Source organism: Rhipicephalus microplus, chromosome 2 (assembly GCF_043290135.1).
Source record: "Rhipicephalus microplus isolate Deutch F79 chromosome 2, USDA_Rmic, whole genome shotgun sequence".
NCBI classification, from domain to species: domain Eukaryota; kingdom Metazoa; phylum Arthropoda; class Arachnida; order Ixodida; family Ixodidae; genus Rhipicephalus; species Rhipicephalus microplus.
This window is the reverse complement of record NC_134701.1, coordinates 276,700,686-276,716,252: the sequence shown is the minus strand read 5'-3', so window position 1 is coordinate 276,716,252 and position 15,567 is coordinate 276,700,686. Positions and strand designations below refer to the sequence as shown.

Here is a 15,567-nt window from a genome sequence, read left to right as displayed (position 1 = left end):
AACTCTGAAAAGCGGCTGGCTAATCTTGCAGTACTTTCGGAAAATTTTCATGTAAAATTCTTGTCTTATAAGGAAACGAACCCGCGCACATAACAAGGAATCCAAACGCAGGTATCTTCGCTAAAGCGAAAGCCTTACACGCCTCATCTCGACAAAAGTGCGCGAAAAATAGAAGCACAAAAGGAAGACACCTGGACACAGCGCACAAATAGAAGAAACGATAAGATGAGCAGACAGATTGTATTAAAGACGTGCTTCCAAAAAAAAACTACCTCAGTGGAAAGTATACCATAACCGAGGAGTTCGCGACACATTGTTGATAAAATACGCTTTTTTGATTTCACTTGCTACCCTGTTCCCGAGTTTAAATTTCACTGTTGTATTGCTGAACGACGGCGCGCAGCCGCAATCAATACAACGCAAAAAATGTTAGAGCACGGCTGTCCTTTCACATATGATTTGTGATCATATTTAGCCGTCCATATGCTTTTCACGCTTCTACAAAAGCGAAAAGTGACTGTAGGCATCGCTGTCAACAGGAGCGGCGCAAGAAGTGGCACGATGACGTTGCCATATGACGTCATCATGACCCCATATGACGTCACTTGGTCATCACAAACCGCCGAGAAAAAAGCGTTTCGAATTATAGTCATCTTACGGAAGTGCTCAAGAACCACGCGAGTCTTTTTGTGTCTTAAAATGCTTACATTTGGATATAAACTTACTAGCTCACAGTGCTAACCTTCTTATACGTAATGTAATTACCGCTCATTGATAACACGCTGACACATGCTTGTAAATGTAAAGTGCATTGTGCCTGATTGCAGCAAAGCATCTGGAAGGCAATGCAATTAACTTCTATGGTCCTGGAACTAACCCTGTGCGGACAGTGGCCATGTGGAGTCTGTATATCGCTGCCAGCGACCCAGAGGGAGTGCAGGCTCGCCTGCAGCAGGAAATCGACTCCGTCGTAGGTACGCGGAGGACGCCAGCGTGGGAGGACAGGGTGAACATGCCGTATACCAAGGCATCCATCCTGGAAACAATGCGCTGGAGAACGCCTACGCCACTCAGTCTACAAAGAGCGTGAGTTAATCGGCTATTGAATAAGCGACAGAAATGAGTTTCCAATGCCTGTTAGTCCCGCATTCAGCCTCAGTGTTGGCGCTTTCGATCGCAACACGCAATAAGTGACCGTTTCCTTGGGCTGCTCTAAAGTATATTAGTGTGGCGGAAACTGGACAAAAGCGCTGTCATTAGATTTTGTGCGCTCTAGCAGTTCGAATTTGTGAAGATGTGACCACCGTATCCTGTGTACTTCAGCGGCGGACTGCCTTCACTTCATATACTGGTTATTTTTAGAGTCGCGGAGGGAAATCGTGGATACGATACGAAATAATAAGCTCTGCAGTTTTACTTACTTCAGAACTGACAGGCATTCTTAGCCATCGTAACAATAATTTTGGCCATGGTTTGTTGACTGTTCCTTTTTCTTTTGGTGCCAAGTATTTACAAGTTAAGCACTTTGTCCTCAATAGGACGTCCTTACTATACCCGGCGACAACTTTCTGTGGCAGCACAGCCAAGGCTACGGAGCCGAAGCACGCTTGTCTTACTGCGCCACAACATGTAGTCCCTCAACGAAAACGTTTGTATACTGTTCTGGGTAACTAAGATTTTACCATTCGTCACTTACATTTTTCGCGGATTTATTTTTGAATTAGTGAATAAAAACGTTGCGCAGGAGAAAAAATTTCGTTTCACGCTCTCTCAGGTTTTTTGGGGGTTTTTTGGCTTCCGTCGCCTTTTTACCTCACCGTATTCCTCACTGTCAAAGATGGCGTCCGCCGGTTACAGCTCGTCAACGTCGCTTACGGAGGAAACACCGCCGCGTGCCGCGAGTCCACCAGCTGCGCAGCCGTACCAGGCGTTGTCAAATCAAAAGCTGTCCGTACAGGCCAAGAAGGTGGCGTACAACGTTTACGCGCAAGTAAGGAAAAGCGACCCGCAGCTGTCTGTGAGAGCCGCATGTCGGAAAGTCAGCGAGCTCACTGTTGTTAGCGAGCGCAGTGTCTTCCGGATTAAGCTCGACGTTAACAGTGGAACCCTGAAGTCACCGAAAACAGTACGTGCATGATGAGTTGTGTAACCATTACATGAATAATTGAATGTATCATTCACCCAGCAACCTGGGTCCACGCGTCAGTAAATCACGTCACAATATTATTAAAAATTGCTCTCGAGTTCCCAAGGATGCGACTCGCGTTTCCTGCAGCGAAACGCGAGCAAACGCGAGCCGACGCGGACTGCGAGACGCGGACTGCGCTGGTGAAATCGAGAGCGAAACACCCGTCGAAGTGGTCGGACTACTTGGCGCAGTAGCACATGTGCATAGGCTCCGCCCACGTAGCCTTGGCCGTGCTGCCACAGAAAGTTGTCGCCGGGTTTAGCTGGGCCAAGTGATCTGAAAACAGGCCCGCGCGAACGACCGACTATATATAGTTGAACGAATATCTCCATTTTGAAATAAGCTCGCCTTCCTGTCTCTATCTCTCTCTAGTGGTGATGTGATAAGCTACTCACTTTCAAACTTTTTTTTGTATTGTAGAGCAGCGTCCGACACAACCATCGGGGGCTATCACATACCTGCTGGAACATTGGTGGTACCGAACATGTGGAGTCTTAACAACAACCCGAAGGAATGGACTAACCCGTCTCGGTTCGACCCAACACGTTTCCTCACCGCTGACGGCAAGAAGGTGGACGAAAAACCATTGTCCTTCATTCCTTTTAGCGTAGGTAAGGACGCTAGTTCGCAACACCGACTCGTTTTTGCAATGGTTACTCTGCATGGCTATAGGCGTTCACCTGGTAAACATTTGTGAGGGCCATTAGTTTGAGCAGCGGTGTCTGGATTAGCCGTGGTGTCCGAGCTTGTGGCCGGCCCCGCCGCGGTGGTCTAGTGGCTAAGGTACTCGGCTGCTGACCCGCAGGTCGCGGGATCCAATCTCGGCAGTGGTGGCTGCGATTTCGATGGAGGCGAAAATGCTGTAGGCCTGTGTGCTCAGATTTTGGCGTACGTTAAAGAACCCCAGGTGGTCAAAATTACCGGAGCCCTTCACTACGGCGTCTCTCATAATCATATGATGGTTTTGGGACGTTTAAACTCCACATATCTATGGAGCTTGTGGCCATTTCTTTCTGCTGAAGAACATGACGCGACGACTTCGAGTTCTGACATTTAGGTAGATTCGCAGTAATAAAAAAAATGGCGAAACTCGCCGACTGAATCATTGATTGATTTGTGGGGTTTAACGTCCCAAAACCACTATTTGATTATGAGAGACGCCGTAGTGGAGGGCTCCGGAAATTTTGACCACCTGGGGTTCTTTAACGTGCACCCAAATCTGAGTACACGGGCCTACAACATTTCCGCCTCCATCGGAAATGCAGCCGCCACAGCCGGGATTTGGTCCCGCGACCTGCGGGTTAGCAGCCGAGTACCTTAGCCACTAGACCACCGTGGCGGGGCCCGACTAAATCATGTGCGCTTTCAAGAGCCTCATGGGAGTGAAAGTGCAGCGCCTTCCACATGGGTCTCTCTCGTAGGTCGTGAATTTCAATTAAATGTCTATAGGCATGCGTCCATTAATCGCTCCGCCTTTGATACGTTTTTATTTTTTAAAATAAATCTTGTCTCACTCACTCGGTTGTCTCCCCTTTTGCTTTGGCATCCAACATAAACGTAAATAAGTTTGGGAACGCAGTTTAACTATTTTTTCGCGTTATTGTCAAATGAGGTTCTGAGAAGCAGCTCTGCTACATGGCGTTTTACTTTGACTATTCTTTGTGTGTTTCGTAGAGCCCCCGTTCGTTTGTCGGTCGCCTTCTTTTCACTTTTCTTTCTAAATGTCGACTGTTAAACCGGCGGGGTTGCCGTCGTACGATTACGACTACATTCACACTCAGAGTTGTCTAGGTCCTGAACGGGTCGTCACTGCTCTTATTTACCTCGCAGGGAGACGGGCATGCCCGGGAGAAGCGCTGGCTCTCATAGAAGTCTTTCTGTACCTCACCACCGTGCTGCAGAAATTCAAGGTGCTACCCGAAGAAGGAAAAACGGTCTGCCTGGACGTCAAGCATGGTCTCCTTTCGCTGGTAGACGAGACTCAACCATTACGATTCATACCACGTTGATCAAAGAAGCCTGTAGAGCAACATTGTGAATTATAAACCGCCGTCACCTACTTTACATTCAACGCGGACATGTGTTTAGCGTCAAGTATTCTGAGTTACCCGAGTGTTCACTTTGTTGATAACAATATAATAGGGGCTTTTAGTTGACCGTATTTTGACCGTATTTTGACTCCGCTCAGCCAGTCGGTGGTTGCGCCACTGTGCATGTGCTATTCGGTCAGGCGCTGAGCGAAGAATCACGTGACGCGAGCAGAAAGAACCAAGATGGCAGCCTCCAGTGCGGCGAGTCCGCGCTGCTCGGGAAACGCATTGGTTGTTCGGAAAACACTCAAGCACCGACGGCACTTCAAGACACACAAGGATCTGTACTTCGTCCGAGAAGTCATCGACGCCAATCCCTTCGAGATGCCGCGCATATGGAGTGAAGTTCGACAAAACGATCTCGAGCTGACACTTCGGACCTGACACTTTGGACCATAAAGGAGTGTCTCGAGGTTCTTCTTTAGCCCTTGCGTCAAAAGGATTTCCCGAATCTTCGATAGTAAGCAGTTTAATGAAACATTAGTAACAATTTATTTTTTAACAGCAGCCACTCTTCCACCTATTCAGAAAAGTTTTTTTTTAGTTTGATTTGCCCCAAGGCAACGCTGTGAACGTGCCGCCTCAAGGCACGGCGTTTGAAAGACGTTTGGGCTGCCTTGAAGGCCTCGATTGTAGTCCAGCTGCAAGTGAGGGTGTCAAAAAAATTTAAAAAAAATGTTCATGCGTCAAACAGTAAATGAATTCACACCGTTTTAAAACAGAGTTTGCTATCTTGCTGCAAGATAGGAACTATGTTTATTTTCTTTTAAAACAACTTTCATGCACCGGTGGCGTCGCGATAGCGTTGCCCGAACGACACTTGGCTAAAACTGAAAAAGTGCGTTGCACTCCAGTAAGGTTGAGCATTTGAGCGGAACGGGGAACGGAGCGCGAAGCGGTCAGCCGAAAGTGCCTAATGTTCTTTCTGTTTTAGGGGCGAAGCTCCTTATAGCAACACCCGTTCGGCCCTCGTAGTCGTTGTAGCAGTGTGTAACAAGTATAACATTTTGACCTCCAAGGTGGTGCCGGTGAGAGATTTCTTCTGTGCGTTGCTGAACAATAAAAGATAGTGCTCAATGTACATGCCAATGGCTGCTAAGGGGGAATGAGATACAGGAGAATTCGGCTTTTAGTTAATGCGCACGCTGCGAATTTTTTATTGTTCAACAACGCACAGAAGACAAGAAAGGATTGCTACGTTATACTCGCTGGGCGTAGCCTCCTAGGTTTTAGAAAGATTTAGCGAGCGTTGGGCCGCAGTGCCATGAATACAGTGAACTAGTATATACCATGAACTCGAGGTGGTTAGAGGTGGGAAGTAGACACGAAGCGCAAGCCGTAAGAAAGTGTGCGTGTGCCTCCTCTCGTTCAGTCCTTGGAATGTTCGCTGGATGGCGGTGCTTCTATTTGAGGAATAAATGATGAAAAGATGATTGATTGATATGTGGGGTTTAACGTCCCGAAACCACTGTATGATTATGAGAGACGCCGTAGTGGAGGGCTCCGGAAATTTCGACCACCTGGGGTTCTTTAACGTGCACCCAAATCTGAGCACACGGGCCTACAACATTTCCGCCTCCATCGGAAATGCAGCCGCCGCAGCCGGGATTCGAACCCGCGCCCTGCGGGTCAGCAGCCGAGTACCTTAGCCACTAGACCACCGCGGCGGGGCATGAAAAGATGCGAGATGGTGGTACTTGGAGTGTTGAATAGGTGGATGAACGGACAAACAGACAGATGCATGGACGGACGCACGGATGGCTGCATGGACGGATGAACGCATGGACGGACGCAGGAGTGGATGCATGGATGAAAGCAGGGACGGACGCACAGATGAACGCGTGGACGCACGAACAGACACACGCACGGACTGGCGGATGGACGCACGGGCGGCAACACAGACGCACGCAAGGATGGACGGATGCTTCGCCCCACTATCCATCATTCACTCCGTGGATATGCTGCCATTTTTTCCGTAATGCTTGGGCATTGGTGGGAAATACTTAGGCCATTAGGCCAATATTATAGCATATGAGCGCGCGAAAATATCAATCAGTCGATAAAAAACTAACTAAATAACTAAATAAATAAATAAATAAATAAATCATCTATCATATTTCTCACCATTAACTGGATACATGTTTAAATACATTTAAAAGCATGATTTTTTACTTTGCTAATACAATATCCCCATTTTGAAGTTACGCTATGCTTTTGAAGTAGGGCTTAATACAAGGCTAAGAAATGTGGTGTATGTGCACAGAAAATCAATCAATCAATATAGACGCATTGGTGTTATACGAGGTAAAATGTCAGGCTCGTTTTTTTTCTGTTTTCATTCGCATACTTTGTGACATACTGGGTTTGTGTCACAGTTTCAAAGCTGGATGTGATTTAAGCGGGCAGCGTTAAAGAGATCGTTTCACAGTAATTCCGGCATCGGCATTGGTGGTTCCGTCACTGGTTGCGAACAAAAAACAATCATCTTGTACGTGACCAAGAAATCGAGAAAGATCAAAATGCAGCGCGCTTATGTGGTCCTGCAGATCACGTGTTTTGAATGAAGACCACCAATCCACCACCAAAATCACCAAAAACCACTCGTCTCTTCCACTGTCACACGAAACACATTCGGTAGTTACCACGAAACTAAAACATGTGAATTTTAAGGCGACAGCCTGCTTCTTGCTAGCCACGCCAATGCGACCACTGTTCACAGATTTGACACTGAATCCTCTCGATCGAGAGCCAACGACCGTCAAACGGAGTGATCGAAATAGCGGTGACACATTTCCATCCGTGCCACGAGCAGATGAGAGCGGATGAAGCGAGGACGGCACGTTTCTATGACGCGCACGTCACGTGATGCGCCGTCGATTGATTGATTGATTGATTTGTGGGGTTTAACATCCCAAAACCACCATATGATTATGAGAGACGCCGTAGTGGAGGACTCCGGAAATTTTGACCACCCGGGGATCTTTAACGTGCACCCAAATCTGAGCACACGGGCCTACAACATTTCCGCCTCCATCGGAAATGCAGCCGCCGCAGCCGGGATTCGATCCCGCGACCTGCGGGTCAGCAGCCGAGTACCTTAGCCACTAGACCACCGCGGTGGGGCATGATGCACCGTCCAGTGCAAAAAAAAAAAATTCCTCTTCCGTTCCCTCGTGTGAATCCACCTTAAAACACGGACGTTGCTCGATCTGCGATTTACACAGAGTAAAATACGCTTAGGCTGTAAAACGCTTGCATTTGCTGGACTCTTGACAATCTTGCTTCAAGGAAAACTACAAGAAAGACGTGTTTGCCACCGGGCCCAAGAGCATGCCACTTCTTATATATCTTCCACTCATATGGAATCCATGTAGGGCTTTGTAACGGGCAACCACTTACTTTATTCGATTGATCAGGCATGAGATAGGCATTTATGTTGAAAGTTCTTGCAGTAATATTTTTGTAACGTTCTTATTTAGTAAAACCTTACTAGCTGCTTTACCGTCTTTCAAGTCACCGCCTTGGAAATCAGCTGGTCGGTGATTTTCGTCTTGTTGGCAGAAAGAGAGACGTGTGCCACCAGGCCCCTGAGAAATTCTGCTTTCTGACTATCTGATATTCATATGGAAACCATACCACGAAACCATACCACGTAACCCTCCCTTGCTAATTTTTGTTCACGCCAAGTTAAGGGGTCATGAGAGCACCTAAACGTAAGCAGATAGATAGATAGATAGATAGATAGATAGATAGATAGATAGATAGATAGATAGATAGATAGATAGATAGATAGATAGATAGATAGATAGATAGATAGATAGATAGATAGCATTCTTGGCCGAGTAAAGATTGCGTTTCACGCCCACTCATGACTGATTTCTGCCAATATTCGTGCTTCCCACCGTTGCTTTTGCGCCCCCTAGAAATTAATTTTAGCGTCTCAAGAAAGTTCGTTTGTCTCTAAAATATGAAAGAGGATGCCAACCAAGTATGCACTAAAATTTAGTAAATTGTTTCTGGGTTTTGTGTTGTTCCAATCTCCCGGTACCTGCTCGGCCGTGCTTTTTTTTTCTGTAATAAATCTCAGCTTTTCAAAGTAGCTTCATGCTCTTTCCTTTAAATATTGAACATTTTATGTATTTACTTCCAAATAAATTAGGATTTCTTGCATGGTGGTCATGCGAAAAAGTACATGTTGAATGCCCTTGTGCAATCGAAACTAGAATCGCATGGAAACAGACTATACTTGTCATAGTAACACATGTGCAGAAGCTTCGCCCTCGTAGCTTTTGCTGTGCTGCCACAGAAAGTTGTCGCCGAGTATAGACATGATTTTTTTCGGTGGGCGAAAGCTTAATTTTCTACTTTTTCTCTTTTTACATTCCTTGCGTTTTGATCCGCCTGTATATTCCTTCCCCGGTACAGAGTAGCAGACCTACAAAACCGTCTTCTGGTTATAACCTATCTGCTTTTAACTTAACCTTTCTCTGTCTCTCTTTCCACACTAAAGCAAGCACATGCATTTCTTCGTGGCAATGACCAACGTAGTCTGATTCCCTGATAAGATGGCTGCCATACCATGTTATGACTAACACGCTGCGTTCTTTATAGCATGCAATTTGAAACAAGCATGTTTGAGTCTGGAAAAGTTTATCTCTCTTAAAGGGTGAAACAAAAAGAAACGTCGGGGGGCAGACAAGGAATCCTGATTCTGCACACTCATATATTGCGAAGTCGAGTACAGGGCCACGGGACAGAACGCACAACCTAGACTACGACGAGGAAATTCTGTCTCCGGCATGGAGATCCATGCTCGACATGGCTGGCTTCAACAAGTACGTTCTATTCATATTCATGTACATATATCTTATCATGCGTTATAAAAGTTGAATATGGGAAACGTATTATTATGTATGATTATGGAGTAAGTAATATCTGTTCACAGACTAATTTTAGTTTCGTTTACTTTAAACTCAAGTCAGCTACCTTTCCTTCCTATAGTGTTCGAGATTGCACCTTCATTGTCAGTCCACTAATTGTCACACCTCATTGCTCGTAATAACAAAGTGGTAAATGAAAATGAAAGGAGAAAGTCTGATGGCTCTGTACTTTAAGTACGACGCTCTATGCACACCTAAATACGAATGAAAAGTACTTTACTGCAGGAGCTCTCGCAGTCTGTAACAATAATACGACTACAAAAAGAACACCTAGTATTATTTTATAGTTAGGAGTGATTTCACTACCAAGGAAATGAAACATGAGCTTTTTCTGGGGGTCAGTCGCATTGTTTGTCCTATCACCTATCTCTGGTATAACAAGTGGCTCCATGAAAAAGTATGAATGTGATTGAAAAAAAAGGCAGAATGCGGGGCCAGAGAGCCTCCAGTAACATATACTATGAGTGTGTCAGATTAAGCTTAAAATGTAACTTTTCCAGCTTACGTTCGACTAAAAAGCCAGGATAACCCTAACTGCAACCGTCCACTCTCCTACTTCTACTTTACCGCATAGGCTTCAATATGCGAGTGAGAGTCCGTGCAACAGCTTTAGAACAATATCGTAAACATGCACGCCTGCTTCAGTGATTAGCAATAGGAAAGTTTATCACAGCATGTGACCCTTGATTCACGAGTGCCAGTCACTTATCGCTAACGAGGTCGCAAATATAATAGAAATTTGCGTTTGTAGATTTGCAGTCTTCAGTGGGAGAGGTCATCAGCATACTACTGCCCCATGCTCTCATTTTTCCCCTTTTGTCTGTTTACGCTTGAGAGAAGTGGGTCAGGGTCCTTTCGCTACGCCTGAAATCATCGCACTTACCTCTAATTTCTAACTGCCATAGTCGAAAACCAGCCCTTTTTATTTTACCTGTCATGCTTTATGCGACACTGTTCATTAATTTAAACAGTCAGTTTCTTGTCTTTGGACTAGCATGTCTAGTAAAATTAGGCCATACCCCCCCCCCCGCCCCCCCGCTCCTTCTTCAGTACTTTGACTACTCCCGCCATAGAAATATCGTTATTTCTTTTAACAATTTTAGTTGTAAAAGGGAAAGAAGACAATCAAGGGTGGTTGTCTTCCTTAACTTTCCTAACCCTCCCGCCACCTTGCGGATTTCCGCAGAACTCATTTGCAACATTTCCAATGTTCAGGATGTGGATTTCACTGACTTTTTCGTAATAACCATGACCACGTTCTCTGTCATAATTTTGTTTATTTTCCCTTTTAAACATTAACTACCCCCTCTTGGAATAATACAAAAGCACTGCGTGCATGGTAGAAGGTGCGCTTTCACCCTGTATCATGGCAAAACAACAAGCTCAAACAGCTACCCTAGTGAGCTACGTACATACGGGAACGCTTCAAGCTTGCAGACATTTTCTTCCTCTCCTGCATCTTCTTCTGACTTTTATTCAGTCAAACAATCATAATGATTATACCTTCAGATATTTACATGGGAAACGGCCTGGTTGCTATCTGCGTTGTGCCTGGCGCTGTTCACTTTCCTGCGCTTCGTGCGATCTTTAGCGGGACGCCGCCAGGATGATTCCAAACGTCTACCTCCTGGACCAAAGGGTGTACCAATATTAGGCTACATACCCTTCATGCGGAAACCACTTCATATAATTTTCCACGAGCTCAGCAAACAGCATGGACCGATTGTGAGGTAGGTGCCTCTAAGCCGATAAGCCGACATAAGACATCTCATTGAACACATTGTGTTGTCAGTGTGTCTTTTCCGTACTCTTTTGCAACCGACAGTGTGACGGAACCGCGCTGAGCCAACACCCTTTATCCAGGTGGTGTTGGCTGAGCCAGTGCACCGGGCAAGGGCGCACGTCTGAGATTTGGGTCGCATGCGCGCATAGGGACGCATGGGATACAATTCGCGCCATCTGTTACAGCGCTGGAGCGGGCCGCAGCCAATGTGAGCGTCGCGCTGCTCTTGCTTGGGTGTGGTACAACAAGAGCGGCTTGCTCATGTGCCCCAGCACCGTTTCGATTACATGCGCGGCCGCACCGGATGATGTGGCCCTCCAGCGCCGCGCCAGATGCAGTGGCGCTCCACGGCGCGTTGCCGAACTTAGCCTTATTCACACTATAAGAAACAGCACTCTACATCCTGTACCTTTTCGTTCTTTGCAAAAAAGCTTTAGGTGCTTAGCGGTGGCGAATTGTATGTACGCATATAGACGTATGACATATACACCTGGATAATCTGGTTTATATATGTAGGCACACATGTGCATGGTTATATAAACGCACATATATTGACGCTTTATTAATCATTACCTTGCTGAAGGCTTTTTTTGCAACGGTTAATATTCTGAAATCAATTTATGCAGTGAATCCAAGGTCAGTCGATACTTTGGAAGGTAGATCATTGAGTATAACAGACCACGCTTGTGGAGAGCTGCAAATCATGTTCACTTAGTAGTCGAAAGATCTTTAATACAATGAATTGTTTTATGTCCTTTGCTGCGGACACACAGCCACAGTAATTGGAGTAAGTATTATTGGTACGCTTTAGGCCTATACGATAAAGGTACATTTTCGTGAATCTTTCCGACCCTTTTCCCCACCCCCGTACAGGGTAGCAAACCAGTTCGTCTATGTTAACCTCCCTGTCTCTTCCTTTTATTTATTTCTCTCTTTCTTCGTGAATGCTATATATGTATACCTTCAGCCGAAGGCAATGAAAAAGAAAAGCACTCGGGACATTGCTGTTGATGTTCCACATCATTGCGTATCTCGAGACATCATAAAAGCATGCAATTTGCAGGCTTCGCCTTGGCTGCAAGGACGTGGTTGCACTAAACGACCTGGAGTCCATCCGGGAAGGACTGGCAAATCCCGACTTGCTCTACAGGCCGGACGATTTCATCTTTCGTTACCTGGGGACAAGAGGTTAACTAACATCCAGTGCTGTCACATTTTTGTCCCCTGATTTATTTGCACACTTGCAACGTAGAGCTCAAATCACAAACCAACATTTTTAACGAATGTATTAGCCTAATAGTTAATTGTTCTGACAGGTATTTTAGTTCTGAACGGAGAAGCGTGGCAAGTGAACAGGAGGTACACTTTTCATGTGCTGAGAAATCATGGATTTGCGAAGAAACCCATGGAGGAACATATTCAAGTAAGGAACTGTGACTCGACAAGCCCAAGAAACTAATACAATGTTGACGTTAACGCCTAAAGAAGATGGCTATAATTTTTGTTTGATAACATTTCACCGATTGCTACCTAATTTGACAAACTGAATGCGACATGCGCCTATCCTGGAGCTTTTTATTATTCGTGCCACTCAAAATAAAACAAAACATTATAGAATGCAAAACCGTGTTTCCTATCACAAAGCAATCCCATTTTCGATTCTGAACATTGTTGGAAATCAGCTAGCTCCTGCAAATACGTTCATGGACCGACCTCTCTCAGTTTATCTTGAAAAGATCACAAGTGAATATACATAAGTACAATTTGGGGCACAAAAATCTCCTTCGGGTCCAGTTTCTACAAAACACTTGTTGTGCAGGTATATCATAGATTAATGAAATCTCACTTGGTTTCCAGCTAAGGCTTTATATTATTCCTGCATTATTGTTTATAGGAGGAAGTGCGGGACTTCATTAGCCACCTATCGGCAACCAACCGTAGAGTGACGCTCATAGGACAGACGGTGGCAGCCAGTGTAGCCAACAACATTTCGGCCCTGGTCTTTGGAAGGCGGTATAACCGGATCGATCCCGAAGGCTGCTTAATAGAAAATCTTCTCACCAGTTTCCTCCGCAACTCGAGATTCCTCTCCACGGTTGATTTCCTGCCGGCCATTCGAGCCATCGCCACGTACATTCCAAACACGAAAACGTACATCACGAATAACCTGTTCAATGACTTCACCCAACTCGTCAGGTGAGTCTCGCAATGAAGTAAGGCGAGTAAGACGTGAAAGATCCCGGAAGGATGATCTATCGGAGTTCCTACTTCAGCTAATCGTGTGTCCTGTGTGCTGAAGAGTGCGCGTGCCAAGCAAAAAAAAAAAAAAAAAAACCGTGGCCCACATGTAATGAAAATAGTTGGGGTTGTACGTTCCAAAACTACAATATGATATGAGAGACGCCGTACTGGAACGCTCCGGAAATTTCTACCAGCATAGCTTCTTTAATATGCACTGATAGCGTACAATACACGGGCCTGCAATATTTTGTCTCCATCAAAATGCGAGCGCCTCAGCCGGGAGGTGCCTTTTGGTCAGCAATCGTGTGAAGTAACTATTGGACCTGCGCGATGGATTCACTAGAACCAGAATTAAATATTACTGTGAAGAAGGCTCACATCTCGGCTCAATATAACCAAGTAGCATAACGTGGGGAACCGTATATGAACCTTAAACAATCAAGACCAGGGTTTTGAAGATGAATTCAAATATGCGACGCCACATTCATTTAGCAACACTGGTTTACGCAGTGATACATATTCCACATATTGCTCTCCATTGTCCCGTACTATTTGATTCCTTGACATAACCACAGCACCTGTACTTCAGTTCGACTTCACAGACTTCAATGCATTTTTGCGTTATTTGACCGTATTTGTACTGTGCCCATGCGTTTCTTTTCAAAGTGCTGTTTGCGAGGAGACGGTACTTGAAGGTGGCCTCCAACACGTTTCGAATGGTTTCATGAAAACAGTTTATTGTCTCAAGAACCAACCACCGCAAAGATATTTACAATCCATCACAAATTTATCGCCTGTTTCAAGTATTTTCTCCCTTTTTACGTACCAACTAGAGCGGGGAAAACTACACGGGACAAGGGGGAGGCGTGACAAAAATCCACTGAGTTCCGCGCGTACAATGGCACGCCTCATGACATTGAGCATTATCTTTTCTTTTTTTTTCCTCAAACAGGCGCCATATTTTCAGTCTGTTCGCGAGCGAGCGCCATCCTATGGCCGGCTGGGTAACTTAGTCACCTACGATGTTCAAATCGACCAAACCATGAACTTAGAATATATCATGCAGTCATATCGGATTATGTAATCGTTTATAAATTATTAATTCCAGGCCCCATGTGGTGTTCTAATGTTAAGCTCACATGTTATCAAGAGCATCTACTACCGATAGGCTAGTATATATGTTTTTGACCATTCTCAAAAAGTGTTGCAGGCCCTTTTTAAGGTCGTATACTTGGATAGGTGTGCAGTACGTAGATAGGTGTCAGTACGTAAAAAAGAATGTTGTTGTGTATGCTGACCTAACGTTTTCAAGACCCACAAAAAAGAGTGGTGTATAAAACAAAATATTTTTGTTCATTGACAGGGCATATACTTTGTGCATTGTGGTCTGAGGCCACAGTGCGGTGCCATCTAAGGGTTCGAACCCAGGGGTTTAGACAGAAATTTTCTTCAGGGCGTGGGGAGAGGGCACCTTAGGGGGGCCGGGAGGAGGGCAAATAGCCTTTTTGCGCTGTGTAAATCATAGTGAAAAACATTTTTTTTTGGGGGGGGGGGATTTGGTTTGTTAAACCACTCCCTGGTTACGACACTGTTCTAATAGTGGCATACTAGCATTAAATCTAGCATATGTCACCTCCGCTAACATTCTGAGCAATAATAATGTCGATCAACAGCGTCATTTGCTGACAGTATTCCGTTTCTCATAGAGCTGAAATTGAAAAGCGAAAAGGAAACATGGAAATGCACATGGACCGAGATTTCATCGACGGATACCTGAGGAAAATTTACGAGCATGAAGGAACTACTTCTCACTACACCAGTAAGTAACTAAAGAGAGAGTGGAAAGCAACGAAATGTAGGTACTGATTGATTGATATTTTGGGTTTAACGTCCCAAAACCACCATATGAGTATAAGAGATGCCGTAGTGGAGGGCTCCGGACATTTCGACCACCTGGGATTCTTTAACGTGCCCCCAAATCTGAGCACACGGGCCTACAACATTTCCGCCTCCATCGGAAATGCAGCCGCCGCAGCCGCGATTCGATTTCGCGATTTGCGGGTCTGCAGCCGAGTACTTTAGCCACTAGAGCACCACGGCGGGGCAATGTAGGAACTTCGACATATTGGTATTTTCCACTGCTGAAAGATACAATAATAAGAGGGGTTTTGCGTGCCAGAACCACCATTTTATTAAGAGGCACGCCATGGTGAAGAGCTCCGGAAACTGCGACCATCTAGCATTTTTAAACGTGCACTGCAATCGCACGGTACCTGGACCTCTAGCATTTCAGCAACATTGGAACGCGACCACCGTGGATGGAAT

The 15,567-nt window shown here is 45.4% G+C and overlaps 2 protein-coding genes across 3 annotated transcripts in view; one reads left to right on the top strand and one right to left on the bottom strand.

The window, feature by feature from the left end:
* The window catches only part of LOC119162990 (uncharacterized), a 177,127-nt gene that overhangs the window by 146,969 nt on the left and 14,591 nt on the right, over positions 1-15,567 (bottom strand). The gene's annotated exons all lie outside the window — the stretch shown is intronic.
* The window catches only part of LOC119179198 (uncharacterized), a 34,194-nt gene that overhangs the window by 9,898 nt on the left and 8,729 nt on the right, over positions 1-15,567 (top strand). The window contains exons 7-15 of the mRNA XM_075885999.1: positions 828-1,086; positions 2,609-2,799; positions 4,019-4,192; positions 9,001-9,113; positions 10,728-10,948; positions 12,065-12,189; positions 12,318-12,424; positions 12,896-13,197; positions 14,949-15,061. Of these exons, the coding sequence (XP_075742114.1) occupies positions 828-1,086; positions 2,609-2,799; positions 4,019-4,192; positions 9,001-9,113; positions 10,728-10,948; positions 12,065-12,189; positions 12,318-12,424; positions 12,896-13,197; positions 14,949-15,061 (1,605 nt within the window). The remainder of the gene's footprint in view (positions 1-827; positions 1,087-2,608; positions 2,800-4,018; positions 4,193-9,000; positions 9,114-10,727; positions 10,949-12,064; positions 12,190-12,317; positions 12,425-12,895; positions 13,198-14,948; positions 15,062-15,567) is intronic.